Genomic DNA, 26,733 nt, shown 5'->3' on the forward strand with positions numbered 1-26,733 from the left:
CCACAACAAGTAGACCCTTCGGCCACGCCCATTTTTTCTAGTGTTTACAGCGTCGCTTCTAACGCGTGTTAGTCGCATTTACAAAGCACTACTGCATTACGACGAGGACAGAACGGAGCTTACTAAAATGCGTTAGAATAGTCGTAACAATGTCGCGTTTGCGTCGCGTCACTTTACGACTGTATTGATGTGAAGAACGACAGCTTAATATAAAAAGTCGCCGAGGGAAGCGCTACTGAATTACGACGAGGATAGAACGGATGATACTGAATTGCGTTAGAATAGTCGTAACAATATCACGTTTGCGTTGCTTTGCAACTGTATTGATGTGAAGAACGACAGCTTCATATAAAAAGTCGCCGAGGGAAGCGCTACTGAATTACGACGAGGATAGAACGGATGTTACTGAATTGCGTTAGAATAGTCGTAACAATGTCGCGTTTGCGTCGCGTCTGTATTGATGTGAAAGGCGACAACGTCATATAAAAAGTCACCGAGGGATCACAGGTTAACACCAAAGATCGCTACGATGACTTGTCGTGCACTGCATCCCGCTACTTCTTTCAACCTTGACTTTAACATCTGTCTACCTAGAAGATAATATATATACAAATAAACATAACACGTAATATCAATATTGTATAATTTCGCTGCAGTGATATTAGTAAAAGTTAATTACTAAAATTGTTTAAATATCAATAATTAGTTAAATATCAATAATTGTTTAAATATAATAATTAGTTTAAATATTAATAATCAATATTTTTAAGCATTTGTAAAATATACAAAAATGTTAACAAATTTCAAGGAATCGGATAGTGTAGTATTTAGGTTTTTTTGGCCCTTTTGTCTATTAGGGACCTATCGTTCCACCCCCTATTTTGTTATCAGGGTTTTGTTGGGGCAATAATTTTTTTCAGGTCTCTTTTTACTTTTGTACAGTATCCTTCTCTTGTTTCGCTTTTTAACATTTGTTCTGTTACGTTATTCATTTATCTTTATACCTTTTATTCATCACCTTACATATTATCCTCAGTCACTACAGTTTGGGTTTATTTTATTATTCACAATGTATTACATTTTTACTTAGATTATTTATGATATATATTTCTATAATTTTTATCTCCAGTTCTATCATTTAGTGTTTTAAATACATTTGTTTTGTTTTATTATTTTATTATTTATTCACTTTTACATTACATTACATTATTATTATTTAATATTTGTCGATCGTTTTAACCTTTTATTTATTTAGGTTTATTTCTTTCCGTAACGCACTCTACAACTCTCCTGCAGATAGGTGAGGAGTCAAAAACAAACTTATGTTCGTCCCTCACAAAACAAAGGTGATGGTGCTAACCAAAAAGTTGAAGTACGACAACCTACTTCTGAGTATGGGTGGTGAGCCGCTAGGCCTGACTAGGGAAATCCGGATACTAGGCCTCACAATGATGATAAACTCATGTTCAACATTCATGTGAAGAACGTGAGCAGGAAGGCCCAGGGCCTATGTCGTCAGCTGTGCCGGGTCGCTAAGGTATCTCGGGGTCTGAACTCAGAGGTGATCAGAACGATGTATCTGGCGACCAGGTGGACCATGATCTGGTATACGCTCGGTTCACAGAAGCACTTCACCTCCCTGGGCTAAAACTGGTGAAGGTATTCAGAGAATCCTCCATGCCCCGTGAAGAGATGGACCAAGACTGCGTCCACCTCGAAGCTGCGGAACGCGTGATAGGCTGCGATGGCGTCCTGAAAGCATTTAATTTTGGAACACGTAGACATTTATAAATAATACATACATTGTCCTGCATTCGGGGGACTCCGGCTCGAATTTGAGTGCCGGTCTGGCGTTAAAATCAGGGAGGAGTCAATAGCCTCCCTGATAGGCGGAAAGGATACTAGGAAATAATTCCTCTCATACTGCAAGGAAATAATTAAAAAAGTGATACAAAAAAATAAAAATTAAAGAAAATAAGAAAAATTTTAAATAGACGATAAGGAAAAATGTGATAAAATGTAACTCAAAATGTGATATAAATGTAAACGAAAAGAAATAAAGATAAAATGTAACATGTAATGAGGGAGGAATGAAAAGTCACAGAGTAAAAGGGAAAGATAGCAGAAATGTGGCATGAAAGAATGGACTGAAAGAATATGTGAAGAACGAAAGGAGAGAATGGAAATAATAAATATTTATGTGAAAAAATAAATTGCCCGTAAAGTCCCTGTCCCACCAAAGATGAGAAGAGGGGTACGTGAGGCCCCCAATAGCGGGGGCCATAAAAAAATACATACATTGGTATTATGAAGAATACATGATTATATGATACAATGTGAGGAATGGCACTAAAAAGTGATTCTACTGTACAACGTTGTGAAGTCATAGCTACGACCACCGTTTGGATATATGTTGACCCCAAGGTCTTGATGGCGGAAAACAGGATATACAGAAGAACCAATTCTTCTGTATATCCTGTTTTCTATTTTGATCTCGGGCATATATGCCATTGATAGGTTAGTAACTTTTTTAATACAACGCTATATTAGTACCAGCTTGGTATTGTTTACGATTTAAAAACATTGAACATTAGAATCAAATCGTGCTACACTTTGAAGACATCTTTCAACCTATTTAAGTTTATTATACTAATAAATTCGAGTTAAAAACGCGACCTGGATATTTTTTTTTTATTAATTCTAATTTGTATCGCTAGTGTTTTTTTTACGATATTTATTTTTAGCTTTAACTAAACGCAGACAGTTGGGAGAGGAGAAAAAAGATCCGTATCTCTTTTCTATCTTTTTTCTCCCAGCTGCGAGGCACGACAGCGTTTTATAATTTTTTTTTACAATTTTTTTATTTACCTGGATTACTTGGATATTAAAAGAAAAACTATATTTTTTTTACGATTAATATTATGAAAAGCAAACGCAGTTAAAACAATTGTTATAAGATGGTTGCTACTTAACATTTTTATTTTTGTTAATGTAATAACTTAGTTGCACCGTTTCACCAAGTTATGCTTAGCACGTTCTGAAATAAGGCAAACAGATGACCCAAGGTTGTCAGAAGTCCAGGCCAAGTATTTTGGACATCTAAATCGTCCCACGGTTGACTTAGTCCAAAACTTGATTAGTGCAAATCAAATGCGTTCTTGACCCCTAAAACATTCATTTAAAACAATATTTATTCATATGAAAGTCACCTTTACTTGAACCTTAAGAGAATACTTTCATTATATCGAATATCAATACATATTTACGCAAAATATTTGCTTTCATGTAATTTTAATTGTATAAATGATTAATTGTTATTTAAACCACTTAAGTAAGCAAATATTCTGTTGAACATATTACCTTACAATGACCTCATATCCTTTAAATGACATGTAAATAGCCTTTTTACAATTGTAAAAGACAATCACACAGCATTATGACTCAATAGTAAATTAAAATCTAACGCAGTGATTCCCAAAGTGGTCTATATCGACCCCTAGGGGTCTATGACAACCTGCAAGGGGTCTACGTCAACGAAAAAAAATTTAGGGTCCATGAAATCAAAATGGGGGCCCACGATAGTGGATCTCAACACATACACTGATAGTACCTATTTACTTACATCATACATTTTATAATATCAGAAAATTTTTAATTTCCTTTCCATCGTCATACCTAGTGGAAAGCGGGTTCAGCGCTGTTACCAATCTCCCAACGAAAAAAAGAAACAGACTGGACATCATTAGCCGAGGAGATTTAAGATTAACCCTTACAAAATTGACGCCAAATGTTGATAATTTATTATTAAAGCATCAGGTTCATCCTTCTCACTAAAAAGATTGACTTATTACTTATGTTATTTTATTTATAGTTTATTTTATCATACTATCTTATAATATCAAAACATTTACATTATTTATAAAAGTACCTATGAAGTAAAAAAAATGTTTATTTAATGTTACATATATTTTATATAACAGATACAACATTTTATTTTGAGTAGTTTAATTTTAAATTCAATTAATAAATGTATAAATTAACATTGTGTTTACTTTAAGTTTTTAACACTGAACTTCACTACAGTTAGAAATTTACAGGAAATCAATATCACGTAAATAGGGGGTCTACCCAACACGGAAAAACATGGCAAGGGGTCTACGACACAAAAAAGTTTGAGGAACTCTTATCTAACGCAACATCGAATAAGTATGGCAAAACGTGTTTCGTGACAGTTCAAGTTGAGGTTCCCTCCAAGGGTCCAGTCACTTCATGGAATACCCGTCTAAGCCTTTAGATTCTTAAATAGTCCAGGTGGACCCCTACAGTTTCGGACAGAAGTTTACGTGCTAAATAAATAGGCGTTCACAGTTATTAAGAGGTCCACGAAACTTTATACGCTTTCCATCGTGAAGAACTGCTGATTGTAGCGTTGGCTTGACTTTACTTACCAATATATAATAATAACAGATAAGCTGAGACATGATTTCTCCAATGGAGAGGGATGTGTTACTACTTAGAAGAACAAACATAACCGTATCTCGAAGAATTGCTCACTTAAAGTGGCTGTGGACGGTACACATTCCTCGAGTACTCGAGGGATGTGTGCTATTGATGGCGGAAGATTCTCGAGTACCAACCACTAGTCTGTAGATGCGGCACAGGTAGATTCCTCGCTCAGTTGACCGACGCGGGAATTCCCCGAATACGGGCGGCCCAAGACCGGTCATTGAACCCATCTTTGGGGGAGTCCTTTGCCGTGCAGTAGGTGTTTATATAAGGTGTTTATATTTATCAGCTGTTATGATGATAATAAAGCATTATACTTTGTTCCAAATATTTTAAAGAAAAAATAAAAATTTATAATATTATTATAGATTTACAATTGCGTATCACTATGTTCCGATATCTTACAGATAATCTTTGGATGTATTGAAAAAGATTTGTGGTGGAGTTTAACAAGGTAGGCAATGTTAGAGATATCACCCAACGAGCTGGAGCACAAAAATTAAAACGCTTGGATGAAAGATAGGCACAGTTTATTTTAAAAGTCATCCGCCTACAACTTCAGATACAACAACGCCGTAATAAATAATTTGTCATGCGATTGAAATAATTTTTACATAAAACTTTCTCTACTCATTTGTAAATATTAAACATTGATTCGAAATTAATTGACAGATAAGCGAAAGCATTTTGACATTTGACAAAAAGAGATGTCACTTATACAAAAAAAAGAAGAATTCTGTCATATATATAGAATAAATATGTCCAATATACACACACAGACACACACAATTATATATGTATATATAGATATATATATGTATATGTAGATGTACATGGGAGTTGAAAAAATTTGACCTTTAACTTGTAAAGAGCATTTATTCTTTCTTATACCAACTTATCGTCTCTTATTATATACAAACATGGTGCGGACCTTTTGGCTGCGAAAGTACGTTGAGGAATGTCATAAAGTTCGTTTTAAAAGGATATCTAAATTTATATAATATTTAACAAAATTTTAACATTACGTTCAAATATACCGCCACAAAAGAAATTTTAAATTGGATCCTATTTATAAATTGAAAAAAAAAAGATATCTGTTTAGCTGTTAAATTGCTGTAATGTCCAGCAGTGATAGCATAGCGGTAAAAGATTGAGACCTGCGATTGTAAGTCGCGAGTTCCAATCACCCTGAACGGCATATGACAATCCCAAATATATCTGGGATATATCATCATCGGTACACTTGGTAGGCTGGGTTGGCGATCGCAGTGTGGTATTATGGTACGCAGACGCTGCCGCCCATCCTCTGGAAACTTCTTTGTGAGCAGTGGCAAGTCCAGAAAACCTTAATGTACCAACAGCTATTATTTCTACATACAATGTAGTCTGTTCACTATCTAAGTTGTAAGTTTCTTGGTTATATCTGAAACTTTGTTCAACTTTGTATTTCTTCACCACTGATCCCATCACCTATAGATTCAAAATTAGAGATGACGTTTCATTGTAATAAGTCATTATTGGTAAGACCATTGTCTGGGCGTTTCCTCATGAGGTGATGAGGAATATAGAATGAGAAGATGTTTAGTTCTTTCTGCTTACATGTTATCAAACTATATGTAAACATGTCAACACTGAGAACTTATATGATGGGAGGCGATGATTGAATGTAGTGTGGGTGATTGCTGTGAAAGTGATAAAAATATGAAGAATGAAAGAGGTAAGAAAGAGAAAAATTGAAGAGAGAGAAAGAGACGGTGAAAATAGGAAGGTATTGTTTTAAATATATAGAAGTACTCAACAGTTCTGAATTAGTAGATGCGATTTTTATAAAACGATTAAGATTTTTTTTAAACCTAGTATTTCCCATATTGAAAAGTGTAAGCAAAACGGTTTTATATTTAAAGAGATTCACAATTAGTTAAATTATTTATTTTTATAGCCGCTATTGGAGTTCTATCGCATCCCTATCTTTGGGAAGAATGGGGTCATTTATTTTCTTTATTGATTTTTTCACGAATATAAAGGTATACATCCCTGTTCCAAAAATAAACTAAAAGAAAGAGTATTAATTGAAAAAAAAATATTAAGAAAGTTTTAAGACCTGTAACTAATCACCCTGTATTTTATGTAATAACATTGTAATAACTATAAGAACGAGTCAAATATGAATAACTACATATATATGTATATAAAATCTTTTCCTATATAGATTTGAGTGAAAATAGTATTTTCTTGTCTCCTGATTTTTGTTAATTTGTTTTTTTACATAAGTATTATTTCTTTTTACCTTTACTATAATCAGAGATACATGTATGTGATGCCTAATGCAAAGATTAACAGCCTCCGAAGAAGATATTGATGGGAAATATGTCATAATTGCCACGCCTGGTTCGCGATCAGAGTACGCTTTTGCCTATCCTGTGGAAACTTGTTTAACAATGGCGATTTCATATAATTAGTGCACAAAGTGTAAATTATATAAGATTTTACCCTAATAATGGAACATGCGACCTACGATCTCAATTCTCAGTCCTCTACCGCAGGGCTGCCATTGCAAAATATTGTTTATACTATTAGATTCTTCTCACTAAGCTCCGAAGATATTTAAATTATGTATTTCAAAATCTAGGATAGTTAGATACAAATTAACTATGACAATACATTATTAAATATCAACTTATACAGTTAGTTTATTTAGTTAAAATTATCTTTAGATCTCCTAAGATATCAAAAGTTATATAAAGAAACTTGTCGACCATTATAAATATTGTATTTAAACGGTTTTATTTAGTTCGACCCGTACGGAATTTGTTTATATGGGTCAAAATTAGAAATTGAAATTTAAGCACCTTCCCGTTGTCAGATTGATCTGAAATTTGGTACACATATTTAATTTAGATGACAATAGAATATAATAAAATCAATAACATTATAAATCTAAGATGGCCGCCGATACAAATTGGCGGATTATATATTTTTCCTAACCCCTTCAATATGGGTATCAAATAAAAGGGCTACACTAGTAAAACACGACGATTATGTCAAAATTTAAAATTCAAGATGGACGCCGTTCCAATATGGCGGACTAGGTACATATTTTTCAACAACCACCACAATATGGGTATCAAAAAACCATTTAACTTAAAAGTTTTTTAAATGTATTTATTCATAATCACAAATACATTGAAATACAAATTTAATAAAACTGAAAATTATTAAATATTACTTAGAAAATTTGAATTTATTCGGCTTTAAGAGGTCGGGAAAATAAAACAAAATACTCGCATGTCCCTATCACTGCTGCTTTTAGCAATCTAAATTATTTGCTAAAAAGACGATATAGTTACAATAATATACATATATTTATAATCATAATTTAATACATATAATGATATTAAATGTTAAAAAATCATTATTACAGCAATAGGATATCCACATGTAGACATAGGGCTTCACAAAGATTTTAAATAAAACAAGTTGTAAGCAGTCTGCTTCTATCTTCTGAACTCAACAAGGTCATTTTTACAAGTGTATGTTCTATTTCACTTATCGGTCTTTGGTCTTCCCTTGCCATCTGGTCTCCTGTACCCCATTAGTTACAGACTATAACTTTGAATTAGTAACAATTCGTTTACATTATATTTAAACAGCTTTGCAATATCTATTGTTATATATCGGTATAAAATGATAAAATAATTGCCTTTACTGCAAGTAGCAAATTACTTATAAAATGTTGCGAACTATTGTCGTATTCGTTTTTGCGGTGGTAAGATATTTGTTTATATAATTCATCATTTTCATCATCATTATATCACCACATTGATGCTCACTGCAAGGCATAGTACTCACAAAAAGACTGCGATAAGGCCTGGTCTTACACTGCATGCTTCTAGACACTTTTTTGACTATGTCAGCTCTCGTACAACCGAAGGCGGTTGGATCCAGTAGACCAGGCATGTCATGAAAATCCAAAGGTATAAAAAGGTATAAAGAATATGAAAGTACAAAAATTAAATAAACTAAAATTACCAAGTATCGATCTTAAAATTAACTTCATTCAAATATTAAAATTTTTTCTTATTTTAATATCATCATATAAGCCAATAGACACTTTCTACAAGGTATTGGCCTTCCCTAAATATCGCCAAGTAGACAGGTCTTGCAGTGCCCGCATTCGGGGATTTCCCGGGACTTTGAATAAGACTTCGGTCCATCTAGTCTGGGTTCTACTTGCGCTACATCTACCGTCGGGTGCCCGAGGAATATGTACTGCCCACTGCTTCAGGCGATCAATATTTCGAGGTGCTGTTGAAGTAACAGGTACTTCTATAGGCCTTCTCCAAGGAAGAATACAATAACTGGCCTAGCGTTGCACGCCTCCAGCGAGTCAACACCTTGTAGAGGGTGAAACTAAATTTTATTTCAAGATAACTTACTTATTTCGTAGTGTTGACGAATTTCGTAGTGACAACGGAAACATTTACAAATAATGACTAAACTTTATTTCATGTTAACTTACTTCTTTCGTATTTTTAGACGCTGTTGAAGAATTTCGTAGCGACAACGGAAATATTTACAAATGATGACGAAAGTGACACATATTCCGAAAGAGATGCTTTTAATTATGCGCAAAGCAGCTCATTCTCTAAAAGCGATTCTTACAGTTCGAACACATCAAAAAACGATTACAATAGTTTCAACAGAAGCGAAAGAAGCAAAGAAGAATACGCAGGCAACAGTAAAACAGTAAGTTATTCCGGAATATCTCAAAATAGCTACACGAGAGATAACACCGATAGTATTTCCAGTGACGTGAGTTATTCAAGAGATTTGAATTCAGGTTATAAAACAAATAGCGAAACATACGAAAACGAATCAAGTAATGGATCAGAGAGTTACATCGAAAAAGAAGAGGAAAATTCATATGCAAGTACTAGCTCTCAAAATCAAGCATCCAGTGCAGTCTACGAAAGTGCAGCAGAAGCTAGCAGTAGCGCAAGCAGTTATGCCGACAGCTACAGTAGCAGCGACGAAGTCAGTTATTCTGTAAGCAACAATTCTCAAAGCGGATCCTCTAGCTCAGCGCAATCTGCAGAAAGTAGAGCGCAGGCTAATAGTAATTCGAACAGCAGTGCCAAAAGCTCCGCCACGAACGGAAAAGGCGGATCTTCTGTAGACAGTAGCTCTCAGAGCGGATCTTCGAGTTCGGCACAATCTGGGAATGGTGGAGCACAGGCTAGCAGCAATTCGAACAGCAGTGCCAGAGCCTCCGCCGCGAACGGAAAAGGCAGATCTTCTGTAGACAGCAGCTCCCAAAGCGGATCTTCGAGTTCTGCACAATCTGGGGAAGGTGGAGCACCGGCTAGCAGTTATTCAAACAGCAGTGCCAGAGGCTCCGCCACCAACGGAAAAGGCGGATCTTCTGCAGATAGCAGCTCCCAGAGCGGATCATCGAGTTCGGCACAATCTGGGAAAGGTGAAGCACAGGCTAGGAGCAATTCGAACAGCAGTACCAAGAGCTCCACCACGAACGGAAAAGGCGGATCTTCAGTAGACAGCAGCTCCCAGAGCGGTTCTTCGAGTTCGGCACAATCTGGGAAAGGTGAAGCACAGGCTAGCAGCAATTCGAACAGCAGTGCCAGAGGCTCCGCCACAAACGGAAAAGGCGGCTCTTCTGCAGATAGCAGCTCCCAGAGCGGATCTTCAAGTTCGGCACAATCTGGGAAAGGTGGAGCACAAGCTAGCAGTTATGCGAACAGCAGTGCCGGAAGCTCCGCCACAAACGGAAAAGGCGGCTCTTCTGCAGATAGCAGCTCCCAGAGCGGATCTTCGAGTTCGGCACAATCTGGGAAAGGTGGAGCACAGGCTAGCAGTTATGCGAACAGCAGTGCCGGAAGCTCCGCCACAAACGGCAAAGGCGGATCTTCTGTAGACAGTAGCTCCCAGAGCGGATCTTCGAGTTCGACACAATCTGGGAAAGGTGAAGCACAGGCTAGCAGTTATTCGAACAGCAGTGCCAGAGGCTCCGCCACGAACGGAAAAGGCTGCTCTTCTGCAGATAGCAGCTCCCAGAGCGGTTCTTCGAGTTCGGCACAATCTGGGAAAGGTGAAGCACAGGCTAGCAGTTATTCAAACAGCAGTGCCAGAGGCTCCGCCACGAACGGAAAAGGCGGCTCTTCTGCAGATAGCAGCTCCCAGAGCGGATCTTCGAGTTCGACACAATCTGGGAAAGGTAGAGCACAGGCTAGCAGTTATGCGAACAGCAGTTCCAGAGGCTCCGCCACAAACGGAAAAGGCGGCTCTTCTGCAGATAGCAGCTCCCAGAGCGGATCTTCGAGTTCGGCACAATCTGGAAAAGGTGAAGCACAGACTAGCAGTTATGCGAACAGCAATGCCGGAAGCTCCGCCACAAACGGAAAAGGCGGATCTTCTGCAGATAGCAGCTCCCAGAGCGGATCTTCGAGTTCGACACAATCTGGGAAAGGTGGAGCACAGGCTAGCAGTTATTCAAACAGCAGTGCCAGAGGCTCCGCCACGAACGGAAAAGGCGGCTCTTCTGCAGATAGCAGCTCCCAGAGCGGATCTTCAAGTTCGGCACAATCTGGGAAAGGTGGAGCACAAGCTAGCAGTTATGCGAACAGCAGTGCCAGAGGCTCCGCCACGAACGAAAAAGGCGGATCTTCTGCAGATAGCAGCTCCCAGAGCGGATCTTCGAGTTCGGCACAATCTGGGAAAGGTGAAGCACAGGCTAGCAGTTATGCGAACAGCAATGCCGGAAGCTCCGCCACAAACGGAAAAGGCGGATCTTCTGCAGATAGCAGCTCCCAGAGCGGATCTTCGAGTTCGACACAATCTGGGAAAGGTGGAGCACCGGCTAGCAGTTATGCGAACAGCAGTGCCGGAAGCTCCGCCACAAACGGAAAAGGCGGATCTTCTGCAGATAGCAGCTCCCAGAGCGGATCTTCGAGTTCGGCACAATCTGGGAAAGGTAGAGCACAGGCTAGCAGCAATTCGAACAGCAGTGCTAGGGGCTCCGCCACAAACGGAAAAGGCGGCTCTTCTGCAGATAGCAGCTCCCAGAGCGGATCTTCAAGTTCGGCACAATCTGGGAAAGGTGGAGCACAAGCTAGCAGTTATGCGAACAGCAGTGCCAGAGGCTCCGCCACGAACGAAAAAGGCGGATCTTCTGCAGATAGCAGCTCCCAGAGCGGATCTTCGAGTTCGACACAATCTGGGAAAGGTGGAGCACAGGCTAGCAGTTATGCAAACAGCAGTGCCGGAAGCTCCGCCACAAACGGAAAAGGCGGATCTTCTGCAGATAGCAGCTCCCAGAGCGGATCTTCGAGTTCGGCACAATCTGGGAAAGGTGGAGCACAGGCTAGCAGTTATGCGAACAGCAGTGCCGGAAGCTCCGCCACAAACGGAAAAGGCGGATCTTCTGCAGATAGCAGCTCCCAGAGCGGATCTTCGAGTTCGGCACAATCTGGGAAAGGTAGAGCACAGGCTAGCAGTTATGCGAACAGCAATGCCGGAAGCTCCGCCACAAACGGAAAAGGCGGCTCTTCTGCAGATAGCAGCTCCCAGAGCGGATCTTCGAGTTCGACACAATCTGGGAAAGGTGGAGCACAGGCTAGCAGTTATGCGAACAGCAGTGCCGGAAGCTCCGCCACAAACGGAAAAGGCGGATCTTCAGTAGACAGCAGCTCCCAGAGCGGTTCTTCGAGTTCGGCACAATCTGGGAAAGGTGAAGCACAGGCTAGCAGTTATTCAAACAGCAGTGCTAGGGGCTCCGCCACAAACGGAAAAGGCGGCTCTTCTGCAGATAGCAGCTCCCAGAGTGGATCTTCAAGTTCGGCACAATCTGGGAAAGGTGGAGCACAAGCTAGCAGTTATGCGAACAGCAGTGCCAGAGGCTCCGCCACGAACGGAAAAGGCGGCTCTTCTGCAGATAGCAGCTCCCAGAGCGGATCTTCGAGTTCGACACAATCTGGGAAAGGTGGAGCACAGGCTAGCAGTTATGCGAACAGCAGTGCCGGAAGCTCCGCCACAAACGGAAAAGGCGGATCTTCTGCAGATAGCAGCTCCCAGAGCGGTTCTTCGAGTTCGGCACAATCTGGGAAAGGTGAAGCACAGGCTAGCAGTTATTCAAACAGCAGTGCCAGAGGCTCCGCCACGAACGGAAAAGGCTGCTCTTCTGCAGATAGCAGCTCCCAGAGCGGTTCTTCGAGTTCGGCACAATCTGGAAAAGGTGAAGCACAGGCTAGCAGTTATGCGAACAGCAATGCCGGAAGCTCCGCCACAAACGGAAAAGGCGGATCTTCTGCAGATAGCAGCTCCCAGAGCGGATCTTCGAGTTCGACACAATCTGGGAAAGGTGGAGCACAGGCTAGCAGTTATTCAAACAGCAGTGCCAGAGGCTCCGCCACGAACGGAAAAGGCGGCTCTTCTGCAGATAGCAGCTCCCAGAGCGGATCTTCGAGTTCGACACAATCTGGGAAAGGTAGAGCACAGGCTAGCAGTTATGCGAACAGCAGTTCCAGAGGCTCTGCCACAAACGGAAAAGGCGGCTCTTCTGCAGATAGCAGCTCCCAGAGCGGATCTGGGAAAGGTGAAGCACAGGCTAGCAGTTATGCGAACAGCAATGCCGGAAGCTCCGCCACAAACGGAAAAGGCGGATCTTCTGCAGATAGCAGCTCCCAGAGCGGATCTTCGAGTTCGACACAATCTGGGAAAGGTGGAGCACAGGCTAGCAGTTATGCGAACAGCAGTGCCGGAAGCTCCGCCACAAACGGAAAAGGCGGATCTTCTGCAGATAGCAGCTCCCAGAGCGGATCTTCGAGTTCGGCACAATCTGGGAAAGGTAGAGCACAGGCTAGCAGCAATTCGAACAACAGTGCTAGGGGCTCCGCCACAAACGGAAAAGGCGGCTCTTCTGCAGATAGCAGCTCCGAGAGCGGATCTTCAAGTTCGGCACAATCTGGGAAAGGTGGAGCACAAGCTAGCAGTTATGCGAACAGCAGTGCCAGAGGCTCCGCCACGAACGGAAAAGGCGGCTCTTCTGCAGATAGCAGCTCCCAGAGCGGATCTTCGAGTTCGACACAATCTGGGAAAGGTGGAGCACAGGCTAGCAGTTATGCGAACAGCAGTGCCGGAAGCTCCGCCACAAACGGAAAAGGCGGATCTTCTGCAGATAGCAGCTCCCAGAGCGGTTCTTCGAGTTCGGCACAATCTGGGAAAGGTGGAGCACAAGCTAGCAGTTATGCGAACAGCAGTGCCGGAAGCTCCGCCACAAACGGAAAAGGCGGCTCTTCTGCAGATAGCAGCTCCCAGAGCGGATCTTCGAGTTCGGCACAATCTGGGAAAGGTGGAGCACAGGCTAGCAGTTATGCGAAAAGCAGTGCCGGAAGCTCCGCCACAAACGGCAAAGGCGGATCTTCTGTAGACAGCAGCTCCCAGAGCGGATCTTCGAGTTCGACACAATCTGGTAAAGGTGGAGCACAGGCTAGCAGTTATTCAAATAGCAGTGCCAGAGGCTCCACCACCAACGGAAAAGGCGGCTCTTCTGCAGATAGCAGCTCCCAGAGCGGATCTTCGAGTTCGGCACAATCTGGGAAAGGTGGAGCACAGGCTAGCAGTTATGCGAACAGCAGTGCCGGAAGCTCCGCCACAAACGGAAAAGGCGGATCTTCAGTAGACAGCAGCTCCCAGAGCGGTTCTTCGAGTTCGGCACAATCTGGGAAAGGTGAAGCACAGACTAGCAGTTATGCGAACAGCAGTGCCGGAAGCTCCGCCACAAACGGAAAAGGCGGATCTTCAGTAGACAGCAGCTCCCAGAGCGGATCTTCGAGTTCGGCACAATCTGGGAAAGGTGAAGCACAGGCTAGCAGTTATTCAAACAGCAGTGCCAGAGTATCCGCCACGAACGGAAAAGGCTGCTCTTCTGCAGATAGCAGCTCCCAGAGCGGTTCTTCGAGTTCGGCACAATCTGGGAAAGGTGAAGCACAGGCTAGCAGTTATTCAAACAGCAGTGCCAGAGGCTCCGCCACGAACGGAAAAGGCGGCTCTTCTGCAGATAGCAGCTCCCAGAGCGGTTCTTCGAGTTCGGCACAATCTGGGAAAGGTGAAGCACAGGCTAGCAGTTATTCAAACAGCAGTGCCGGAAGCTCCGCCACAAACGGAAAAGGCGGATCTTCAGTAGACAGCAGCTCCCAGAGCGGCTCTTCGAGTTCGGCAGAATCTGGGAAAGGTGAAGCACAGGCTAGCAGCAATTCGAACAGCAGTGCCAGGGGCTCCACCACAAACGGAAAAGGCGGCTCTTCTGCAGATAGCAGCTCCCAGAGCGGATCTTCAAGTGGGGCACAATCTGGGAAAGGTGGAGCACAAGCTAGCAGTTATGCGAACAGCAGTGCCAGAGGCTCCGCCACAAACGGAAAAGGCGGCTCTTCTGCAGATAGCAGCTCCCAGAGCGGTTCTTCGAGTTCGGCACAATCTGGGAAAGGTGAAGCACAGGCTAGCAGTTATGCGAACAGCAGTGCCGGAAGCTCCGCCACAAACGGAAAAGGCGGATCTTCAGTAGACAGCAGCTCCCAGAGCGGATCTTCGAGTTCGGCACAATCTGGGAAAGGTGAAGCACAGGCTAGCAGTTATGCGAACAGCAGTGCCAGAGGCTCCGCCACGAACGGAAAAGGCGGCTCTTCTGCAGATAGCAGCTCCCAGAGCGGTTCTTCGAGTTCGGCACAATCTGGGAAAGGTGGAGCACAAGCTAGCAGTTATGCGAACAGCAGTGCCGGAAGCTCCGCCACAAACGGAAAAGGCGGCTCTTCTGCAGATAGCAGCTCCCAGAGCGGATCTTCGAGTTCGACACAATCTGGGAAAGGTGGAGCACAGGCTAGCAGTTATGCGGACAGCAATGCCGGAAGCTCCGCCACAAACGGAAAAGGCGGATCTTCTGCAAACAGCAGCTCCCAGAGCGGATCTTCGAGTTCGGCACAATCTCGGAAAGGTGAAGCACAGGCTAGCAGTTATGCGAACAGCAGTGCCAGAGGCTCCGTCACGAACGGAAAAGGCGGATCTTCTGTAGACAGCAGCTCTCAAAGCGGATCTTCGAGTTCGGCACAATCTGGGAAAGGTGAAGCACAGGCTAGCAGTTATTCAAACAGCAGTGCCAGAGTATCCGCCACGAACGGAAAAGGCGGCTCTTCTGCAGATAGCAGCTCCCAGAGCGGATCTTCGAGTTCGACACAATCTGGGAAAGGTGGAGCACAGGCTAGCAGTTATGCGAACAGCAGTTCCAGAGGCTCCGCCACAAACGGAAAAGGCGGATCTTCTGTAGACAGCAGCTCCCAGAGCGGATCTTCGAGTTCGACACAATCTGGTAAAGGTGGAGCACAGGCTAGCAGTTATTCAAATAGCAGTGCCAGAGGCTCCACCACCAACGGAAAAGGCGGCTCTTCTGCAGATAGCAGCTCCCAGAGCGGATCTTCGAGTTCGGCACAATCTGGGAAAGGTGGAGCACAGGCTAGCAGTTATGCGAACAGCAGTGCCGGAAGCTCCGCCACAAACGGAAAAGGCGGATCTTCAGTAGACAGCAGCTCCCAGAGCGGTTCTTCGAGTTCGGCACAATCTGGGAAAGGTGAAGCACAGACTAGCAGTTATGCGAACAGCAGTGCCGGAAGCTCCGCCACAAACGGAAAAGGCGGATCTTCAGTAGACAGCAGCTCCCAGAGCGGATCTTCGAGTTCGGCACAATCTGGGAAAGGTGAAGCACAGGCTAGCAGTTATTCAAACAGCAGTGCCAGAGTATCCGCCACGAACGGAAAAGGCTGCTCTTCTGCAGATAGCAGCTCCCAGAGCGGTTCTTCGAGTTCGGCACAATCTGGGAAAGGTGAAGCACAGGCTAGCAGTTATTCAAACAGCAGTGCCAGAGGCTCCGCCACGAACGGAAAAGGCGGCTCTTCTGCAGATAGCAGCTCCCAGAGCGGTTCTTCGAGTTCGGCACAATCTGGGAAAGGTGAAGCACAGGCTAGCAGTTATTCAAACAGCAGTGCCGGAAGCTCCGCCACAAACGGAAAAGGCGGATCTTCAGTAGACAGCAGCTCCCAGAGCGGCTCTTCGAGTTCGGCAGAATCTGGGAAAGGTGAAGCACAGGCTAGCAGCAATTCGAACAGCAGTGCCAGGGGCTCCACCACAAACGGAAAAGGCGGCTCTTCTGCAGATAGCAGCTCCCAGAGCGGATCTTCAAGTGGGGCACAATCTGGGAAAGGTGGAGCACAAGCTAGCAGTTATGCGAACAGCAGTGCCAGAGGCTCCGCCACAAACGGAAAAGGCGGCTCTTCTGCAGATAGCAGCTCCCAGAGCGGTTCTTCGAGTTCGGCACAATCTGGGAAAGGTGAAGCACAGGCTAGCAGTTATGCGAACAGCAGTGCCGGAAGCTCCGCCACAAACGGAAAAGGCGGATCTTCAGTAGACAGCAGCTCCCAGAGCGGATCTTCGAGTTCGGCACAATCTGGGAAAGGTGAAGCACAGGCTAGCAGTTATGCGAACAGCAGTGCCAGAGGCTCCGCCACGAACGGAAAAGGCGGCTCTTCTGCAGATAGCAGCTCCCAGAGCGGTTCTTCGAGTTCGGCACAATCTGGGAAAGGTGGAGCACAAGCTAGCAGTTATGCGAACAGCAGTGCCGGAAGCTCCGCCACAAACGGAAAAGGCGGCTCTTCTGCAGATAGCAGCTCCCAGAGCGGATCTTCGAGTTCGACACAATCTGGGAAAGGTGGAGCACAGGCTAGCAGTTATGCGGACAGCAATGCCGGAAGCTCCGCCACAAACGGAAAAGGCGGATCTTCTGCAAACAGCAGCTCCCAGAGCGGATCTTCGAGTTCGGCACAATCTCGGAAAGGTGAAGCACAGGCTAGCAGTTATGCGAACAGCAGTGCCAGAGGCTCCGTCACGAACGGAAAAGGCGGATCTTCTGTAGACAGCAGCTCTCAAAGCGGATCTTCGAGTTCGGCACAATCTGGGAAAGGTGAAGCACAGGCTAGCAGTTATTCAAACAGCAGTGCCAGAGTATCCGCCACGAACGGAAAAGGCGGCTCTTCTGCAGATAGCAGCTCCCAGAGCGGATCTTCGAGTTCGACACAATCTGGGAAAGGTGGAGCACAGGCTAGCAGTTATGCGAACAGCAGTTCCAGAGGCTCCGCCACAAACGGAAAAGGCGGATCTTCTGTAGACAGCAGCTCCCAGAGCGGATCTTCAAGTTCGACACAATCTGGTAAAGGTGGAGCACAGGCTAGCAGTTATGCGAACAGCAGTGCCGGAAGCTCCGCCACAAACGGAAAAGGCGGATCTTCAGTAGACAGCAGCTCCCAGAGCGGATCTTCGAGTTCGGCACAATCTGGGAAAGGTGAAGCACAGGCTAGCAGTTATGCGAACAGCAGTGCCAGGAGCTCCGCCACAAACGGAAAAGGCGGATCTTCAGTAGACAGCAGCTCCCAGAGCGGTTCTTCGAGTTCGGCACAATCTCGGAAAGGTGAAGCACAGGCTAGCAGTTATGCGAACAGCAGTGCCAGAGGCTCCGCCACGAACGGAAAAGGCGGCTCTTCTGCAGATAGCAGCTCCCAGAGCGGTTCTTCGAGTTCGGCACAATCTGGGAAAGGTGGAGCACAAGCTAGCAGTTATGCGAACAGCAGTGCCGGAAGCTCCGCCACAAACGGAAAAGGCGGCTCTTCTGCAGATAGCAGCTCCCAGAGCGGATCTTCGAGTTCGACACAATCTGGGAAAGGTGGAGCACAGGCTAGCAGTTATGCGGACAGCAATGCCGGAAGCTCCGCCACAAACGGAAAAGGCGGATCTTCTGCAAACAGCAGCTCTCAGAGCGGATCTTCGAGTTCGGCACAATCTCGGAAAGGTGAAGCACAGGCTAGCAGTTATGCGAACAGCAGTGCCAGAGGCTCCGTCACGAACGGAAAAGGCGGATCTTCTGTAGACAGCAGCTCTCAAAGCGGATCTTCGAGTTCGGCACAATCTGGGAAAGGTAAAGCACAGGCTAGCAGTTATTCAAACAGCAGTGCCAGAGTATCCGCCACGAACGGAAAAGGCGGCTCTTCTGCAGATAGCAGCTCCCAGAGCGGATCTTCGAGTTCGACACAATCTGGGAAAGGTGGAGCACAGGCTAGCAGTTATGCGAACAGCAGTGCCAGGAGCTCCGCCACGAACGGAAAAGGCGGCTCTTCTGCAGATAGCAGCTCCCAGAGCGGATCTTCGAGTTCGACACAATCTGGGAAAGGTGGAGCACAGGCTAGCAGTTATGCGGACAGCAATGCCGGAAGCTCCGCCACAAACGGAAAAGGCGGATCTTCTGCAAACAGCAGCTCTCAGAGCGGATCTTCGAGTTCGGCACAATCTCGGAAAGGTGAAGCACAGGCTAGCAGTTATGCGAACAGCAGTGCCAGAGGCTCCGTCACGAACGGAAAAGGCGGATCTTCTGTAGACAGCAGCTCTCAAAGCGGATCTTCGAGTTCGGCACAATCTGGGAAAGGTAAAGCACAGGCTAGCAGTTATTCAAACAGCAGTGCCAGAGTATCCGCCACGAACGGAAAAGGCGGCTCTTCTGCAGATAGCAGCTCCCAGAGCGGATCTTCGAGTTCGACACAATCTGGGAAAGGTGGAGCACAGGCTAGCAGTTATGCGAACAGCAGTGCCAGGAGCTCCGCCACAAACGGAAAAGGCGGATCTTCTGCAGACAGCAGCTCTCAAAGCGGATCTTCGAGTTCGGCACAAGCTACTAAAGGCAGAACACGTAGTGGTAGTAATTGGAATAGCAAAAACTTATTTGAATATGATTCCAATTTGAGTTCCAGAAGAGGTAAACGTAGTTCCTGTGGCAAACATAATAGAAGCAAAGGTCATGGTTCCAAAGGAAGCGGTAAACATTGCTGTCACTCTCATAGAAATAATGGATGTACAAAGAATCATCACAAAAAGAGGCTTGAAAACAAATCTAGCAGTGAAGCTGTAGCATATGCTAGAAGTGATACCAAGGGTAGTGCTGACGCGCGCAGTAAAGCATCAAGTAAATCAGGCAGTCATGCGAAGAAATGTAAACATTGCTAGAAAGTCGTTACCTTTCTCGTTATATATATCCTTCATTTTTGCTATGTATTAAAAGATTTTTTACATATTCGGATCAATTGTACACCCAATAAAAAATAAATTCCTATTAAGCGTTTTTATGATTTTTATTCTCCGTTTTACGTGAGTACTTACACTTCACATATACAAAGGAAATTTCCAAGAGGCAATATTGTAGTAAAAGTTCAATGTAATTGTAGGGGCTAGGAAAATTTAATTTAAATTCCTAAATAAGCCCTGATATGTTCAGTGATTCATTGTTTGGTGACTTTTTTTAAAGTTATACAAAACACTACACCAATACCTCGCTTTGTGTCGTTTCGTTTTGCGTTTTATTCGAAGTTGCGTCGCTGCTTAATTAATACTAATTTTCACTGTGCGTCGTTAGATTTTCGAAGTTGTGTTGTTTTGGGTTCGAGTCTTTAATATTTTTTTAATTTTCTTTTTTTTTTCTATTTTTAAAAATCCTTTTTATATAAATCTTCTGTTTTTTGTCCTCATCAGTCCATACGTCTTAAAGTTTCTGTAATAAATTAAATTGTTTACAGTGGATCTTACAATAAAAACCCGTGTTAATTAATAAGGAGGTTATGTTAAGTCGTAGAATAAATGGCATTATACACAAAACTTTCTAAGATCTTTGCAAAAAACCATTGGTATATATATTGGTATATTTATTTCTGTTTTAGTACGAGAATCTTTTTTATTATTATAATTGCTCTTTTTAACACGTTCACTGCGGGCCCAATTTTGAAGAACTTTCAGCTGGTGCGGCTGAGGTCGAATCAGCCTCAAGCTGAACTTCCTAGTAGTGCGGTTGAGGCCTTTTCTGCCTCATGTTCATCAATATTTTTTTACAATATTGAGTCAATGCTCCGCAGACATAAAGAAAGCTATATTTGTCTTTGTCACACCTCATACGGTTGAGTGTAAACAGCGGCCGCACTAGAGAGAAAACACGAGTTTTACGCGCCGCACCAGTGCAAAGTTTACCATGAGGCTGAATCGACCTCAAGCCGCAGTGAACGTGTTAAGAAAATATGAAGTTTTAAAGGATTTTGTACTTAATGAGTACAGTAGTCAAGGTGACAATTTAACATTTTAAGTTTGAACTAAAAAATGTTAATGTCAATTTCTTTTTCTTCTCTCTTATCGTCTATCTATTCTTCGGTTTCTATGGCTGAAATAATGATGATGAAATTGACACGCATATCATATATTTATGCGTACGTATTAGCAGTGGCGTACCTAGGGGGGGGCGGTGGGTGCGGTCCGCACCGGGCGGCACTTACCTTGGGGCGGCATTTTATAAATTTACTTATAGTTGTAAAAAGCAACATATTCATTTCATATTTATTTTCTTTCTTGAATAATAAATTAAAATTCTGTTCCCAACATTGTAATTTTGTTAAGAATTTTTTTAGCAATTTCAATCATTGTCGGTAGTTGCGAAAGAAGCTTCTCAAAATTGAAGTTGATAAAAAATTATCTTCGTTCTACAATGAGTCAATTAAGACCAAAAACTCTTGCAATATTACCAATAGAACAAGAAATTACAAATAATTATAATTTTGAAAGCATTATACACGACTTTTCTAGTATGAAAGCTAGAAAGAAGAGTAGATATTATATAAATATGTTTACGAGTGCATACACATATGTCTAAAAAAATTTACTCTGTGTATTAATTAATATTGATTAAATAACTTAATAATTTATTTATGTGTATTAATTTATAAAAAACCACTATTTGATTGACTTATAATAGAAGGGGCGGCAAACTGGAGATCGCCCCGGGCGGCAAAAGTTCTTGGTACACCACTGCGTATTAGACATTAAAAATATCCTTACAATGCTTGATTGATAAATCTAATCTTCCAAATATAAAATTGCATGTATATCTAATTATTTTTATGTACTGCATTTTAAGATGCCCACTGCAAGGTATAGGCCTCCCCCAAAGGTATAATTGCGGGGTAGACCGTAATCATCACCCTCGGTTAGCGAGTTGGTGATCGCAATGAAGTGATACGTAGAGGGCGCTACTGCTCATCCCCAGAATAGAGTGTACTATACAATTGACAGCAGATAGGCATAAACAAATAACAATAACATTTATTATCTGTGTAATAATTTATTAACAATTAATTATATAAATGTTTAACACGTTCACTGCGGCTTGAGGTCGATTCAGCCTCATGGTAAACTTTGCACTGGTGCGGCGCGTAAAACTCGTGTTTTCTCTCTAGTGCGGCGGCTGTTTACACTCAACCGTATGAGGTATGACAAAGACAAATAAAGCTTTCTTTATGTCTGCGAAGCATTGACTCAATATTGTAAAAAAATATTGATGAACATGAGGCAGAAAAGGCCTTAACCGCACTACTAGGAAGTTCAGCTCGAGGCTGATTCGACCTCAGCCGCACCAGCTGAAAGTTCTTCAAAATTGGGCCCGCAGTGAACGTGTTAAACAGATGTAAGTAGTGAACACAGTGTGGCATGAAGTAAAATGTACACAGGTGTCTTGGGAAAATTGTAAACTGTTAAAAGATACAACAATATGACAGTTATATGTTTATTTATTTATTCAATTTACTTGCTATATTGGATCATTTACTTTGATCCTGCATATATATGTATGTATATATAACACGAGAAGGGATCATCAGGAAGACATAGACCTCTTTCAAAGATCTCGAAGAATGGATTTACGCTTCCGGCATCCATTATATATATATATCTAATATATAAAATTCTCGTGTCACATGCGTGATTGAACTCCTCCGAAACGGCTCGACCGTGAATCTTAGCGCGCATATCGGCCAGGGCGGAGAATCGGACATCATCTATTTTTCATCCCCCTAAACGTTAAGGGTGGTCCACTCCTGATTTTTTTTATTTTTCAGTCAAAATTTTTTGTTTTTATTTTTTACGATACAGCATACAAAAATACATACAACCCTAAATTTTCACCGCTCTACGACGAACCCTTATTTTTTATTTGTTAATGAAAAACTTTAATTTTTTTTGCTATCAGCTAGTGTATATATATAATATATAAATACATACACACATCTATATATACATATATATAAGTATATACGTATATATATATATATACGTATATACATGTCATGTATATATATGTCATTCGTGCAACGGATGGCGGTTGGGCCGAAAGGTTCTCGAGTGGCGACCAAAAGCCGCGTGGGCTAGGCCTCCCACTAGGTGGACACATAGTTAATGTCAAGTCGGTGGATGCGGGCAGAGCAGACCGGTCATCGTGGCGGTCTTTGGGGATTATGCCCAGCTGTGGGCATCCATCAGCTTAAAAGATGAGTTATGTCCAACAGTTGAACCACTATGGTTGAGATGATAATGATGTCTGGATTATAAATTAAATTGTCGTGGTGCCACGCTCCCAAATCAATTGTCAGTCGTTCTATGTCCACTGGAAGGCACATGTCTCCTCCTAAGATGGACACTCGTGATTTTGACTATTTTTTCGGTCCTCACCGTGTCTATTGGTTTGTGCTGATACAGAACCTTTCGGCTCCAATGGCCATCTGTTTTATTACTCCAGGAAGGTAATTATTCATGACGGTGATATAAAAACTTTATATATTGTTTCTAATCGACTAAAACTAGCGTTTGTACTGTATAAAAGGAATACGTTAATTCAAATGATTGCGGTAATTCAAATATAATTTTACAAAAACAGATAACAGTTAAATAATACGTAACAATAGATTGACAGAACAAAACGAACGCAAAATTGTATCGCGACACAAACTGTCAATATAAAAAGTATAAAAAACAAAAATGTAAAGAGGTTCTATATGCCCCAGTCAGGTGTCAAAATTCTTTCTGGATTTATTTAATTATTCACGTTACTCATGTAATATATAAAATTTCCATGTCACAATGTTAGTTACCGTACTCCTCCGAAACGGCTTGACCGATTTTTACCAAATTTTATATGCGTATTTAATAGGTCTGAGAATCGGCTACTATCTATTTTCCATACCCCTAAGTGGTCCACCCCTAAATTTTTATTTTTATTTTTTAGACAATTTTTTTTGGTTTTTATTTTATTATGATACAGCATGCAAAATACACGCAACCCTAAATTTTCGCTCCTCTACGATTAACCCTTATTTTTTATTCTTAATTAAAAACTTTATTGTTTGTGCAAAACAACATTTGCGGGATCAGTTAGTATAATATATAATTACTAGCATTGACATGTATGTATTAAGCAACCGCATTTGGCAGGAAAGATACTAGAGCTCGGCTCAAGGTCGACATACCATAGAACTCCTTTCGAAACTCACCGACATAAACAAACTGCGAAAACTCGTCAAGACAACTTTCCATCTGACACAACTACTAAGCGGGCACGGGCACTGCAAGCAGTACCTGCACCGTTTTAAAATAATCGATAATGAGACTTGCCCATGTGACGACTCCACGGTACAGACTTTTGATCACTTACTCAGACACTGCTCCCGATTCGAATCCAAAAGACGTAACCACGTGACCTTATGTGAAAACCTTAATATACCTACGTTCAACTTACCAGACCTCCTGAAGCAAAAATCTACGGCAGAATCATTAAAGGGGTGGTCCCGGCACATTGTCCTAAACCTCGAGGCATTTAACGGTCTGCAGCACTTGGGCAGCGACTTGAAATCTAAATTGTATTGTTTATGTGTATAAATTTAAGTTTTATTTACATATAAGAAAAATTGTAAATAATCATAAAACGCTGTCGTGGCTCGCAGATGGAAGAAGAAAGATCCGTATCAAATCGCGACAATACTCTCCCAACTGTCTGTATTTAGTAAAAGCGAAAATAACATTTGTAAAAAAAGCACAAGCGATACAAATTAGAATTAAAAATAGAAAAAAAACGTATGTGTTAATAGAAGAAATGGTAAAGTTTCAACCATCACTTACACGATATTAATTACATTGTTTCAAATCACCACGGGACTCATTTCACGGATACTAAATGGCGGGAAAAAAAGTGTCAGAAAAAATGGCGGCAAATTTGACAGGAGCTCGCGTTCCGTTCCGGCGTCTAATTTGAATGTCATGCGACACGGGAGGTGTTGAATTGCATTTTTCGCCTGTGGTTTTCGGGGTTCCTTTATATATGAATTATAATTTATTTATTTAGTTTAACATTTTAATTGTTTTATAATATGTACTGGAATATTGCGATACGAATGTTGAAGTATTTTTTTTTAGCTTTATTTCCAAAAATCTTTTTCAGCCTTCCGTTCATCGTCATTTTTCTTTCTTCCGTTATAGGAACAAATTTTTAGGAGAGATTAAAAACTAAATATTGGTTTTGTCTCAAAAATTTTGTCTACATAAAGCAGTTAAAATATTTATAAGAACATAATTGTATCTATTCTTAACATGCCGAACAGGAGTAATGTTTTCATTTGTATATTTTTATATTCTTGTTAATAACCTAACCTAAAAAAAATAACATTGCTATTCTTCACCATTTCAAGTCAGAATATTTTAAAAAATTTGACAAAGTGTATTGCAGCTGGTAGATTGCAAATATTTAAAAACCCATAAAATTATACAGGCGATTACCATTTTATCCGGTGCGGGAGCCAATACATATGTAAAATCACTTTTATTCTAATTGAACCTTAAAATAGCCTGATAAATACATCATTCACGTGGTATGAAATTTTCTATAAATCCATTTATAGTGCAGTAACCAGGTTTGCTGTCTCATTGACATAGTTGATATTAAACCTGAAAAATTGTTAAATTTTATTTATTATCAACAACTGTCGAGTTTCTACCCGATTCTTTTCAGCTGACTTTAAAAATTGCACAATTTAAAGGCCAACAAATGATTTCAAAGGTCACGAAGTCATTTACAATGTAGTAATTCTTTACTTTTGAACGTTTGTTACTATTTTTTTTTTAATTTTAAACAATAGAAACTTTTTAATTTTTCCTCCATAAAAAGAAAGTTAACACGATTAAGCGAATTGTTATTTATACAAAATTTGGTTCCGTATACCTAACGTGATCACAAGCTGATAGACGCGGTGTAGGTTCCCCCCCACTACCTGGACCGATGACATATTTAAGGTTGCGGGAAGTAGCTGGATTCCGACAGCGGAAGACCAGGCATCATGGAGATCTTTTGGAGAGATCTATGCTTATGGTGAGCGTCCATCGGCTGAAAAGAAGAAGATACCTAACAAAAGGAGGGGGAGGGGGGCGGACATTTAGGCAGCTAAACAATAAAAATATCAGATTTTAAAATTTATTTCTAACAACTGTATAAATAAAACTTTTAAAACGATTACCACGGAACCCTGCGCTTAAAACAGAACGCGATCGGCTAATTAAGAATGCGTGTGCGCAGTTTAACGAGCCCCCGGAGTGTGGGCGTGTGCCCACTTACACAATTACGTCTTTATTTACGGCCTCCAACACTCTCTTTGTCTATTGGGTTAATAAAAAAAAAGGGACATCAGAAATAACATTACGGAAGCTATACGAGGAGGTTAGGAACAAAAGGTGACGCAAAATCATGATTTTTATCAATTTAAGATTACCTTTGGTTCAAATGGTGACTCCGTTTAAGAGAAAATAGCATAATTAAAGCAGTATCCTGTTTAAAAGGTTACATTTACATTAGTATATTAGTAGTTGAGAGTTTTGAACCGAAGCGGGTCATTTTTGTAGATAAAATGTACAATGACATCCGTATTGAATCAAGTACGGTATATAATATTTTAATCTTTACCATCAAAATGTTAACTTTATTCATAATGCGTCATTTTATAATATTAAACAGATTGAATCAAATGGTGACATTTACATTGTACAGGATCAAAATTATTTTCTAAGATTTTAATTTTAATTAATTTATATATTTAATTAATCTTTATTAATTAATATATTTCAGCGTAAATTAAAACATAATTTAGTACAATTAAACTGTTACTGGCCATAAAGAAGAAAATGTATATATTCCATGTGCACAGCCATTTGACATTTACCTCATTTCCGAAAAAAAAAAAAGTGTCAATGTCATCTTTTTTCCTTACCCTCATATAT

The 26,733-nt window shown here is 41.8% G+C and overlaps 1 protein-coding gene across 1 annotated transcript; it reads left to right on the forward strand.

Annotated features, from left to right (window-relative positions):
* Window positions 1-1,462: 1,462 nt before the first annotated feature.
* On the forward strand, window positions 1,463-19,611 carry LOC137927250 (pneumococcal serine-rich repeat protein-like). Its single transcript, XM_068771029.1, has 2 exons — window positions 1,463-1,537; window positions 9,043-19,611. The coding sequence occupies exons 1-2, from the start codon at window positions 1,463-1,465 to the stop codon at window positions 19,609-19,611; spliced, it is 10,644 nt and encodes a 3,547-aa protein (XP_068627130.1).
* The last annotated feature ends 7,122 nt before the right edge of the window (window positions 19,612-26,733 follow it).

The sequence above is a fragment of the Battus philenor genome, unplaced genomic scaffold (genome assembly GCF_028537555.1).
Source record: "Battus philenor isolate CCGP_79_NKW_IND1 unplaced genomic scaffold, ilBatPhil1.0.hap1 SCAF_30, whole genome shotgun sequence".
Taxonomy (NCBI): domain Eukaryota; kingdom Metazoa; phylum Arthropoda; class Insecta; order Lepidoptera; family Papilionidae; genus Battus; species Battus philenor.

Bases quoted from the DNA above. Each gene is read 5' to 3' on its own strand.
- LOC137927250 (XM_068771029.1), top strand. From the start codon at position 1,463: ATGTTCAACATTCATGTGAAGAACGTGAGCAGGAAGGCCCAGGGCCTA. The intron at 1,538-9,042 runs GTATCTCGGGGT...TCGTATTTTTAG, and splicing joins AGCTGTGCCGGGTCGCTAAG to ACGCTGTTGAAGAATTTCGT.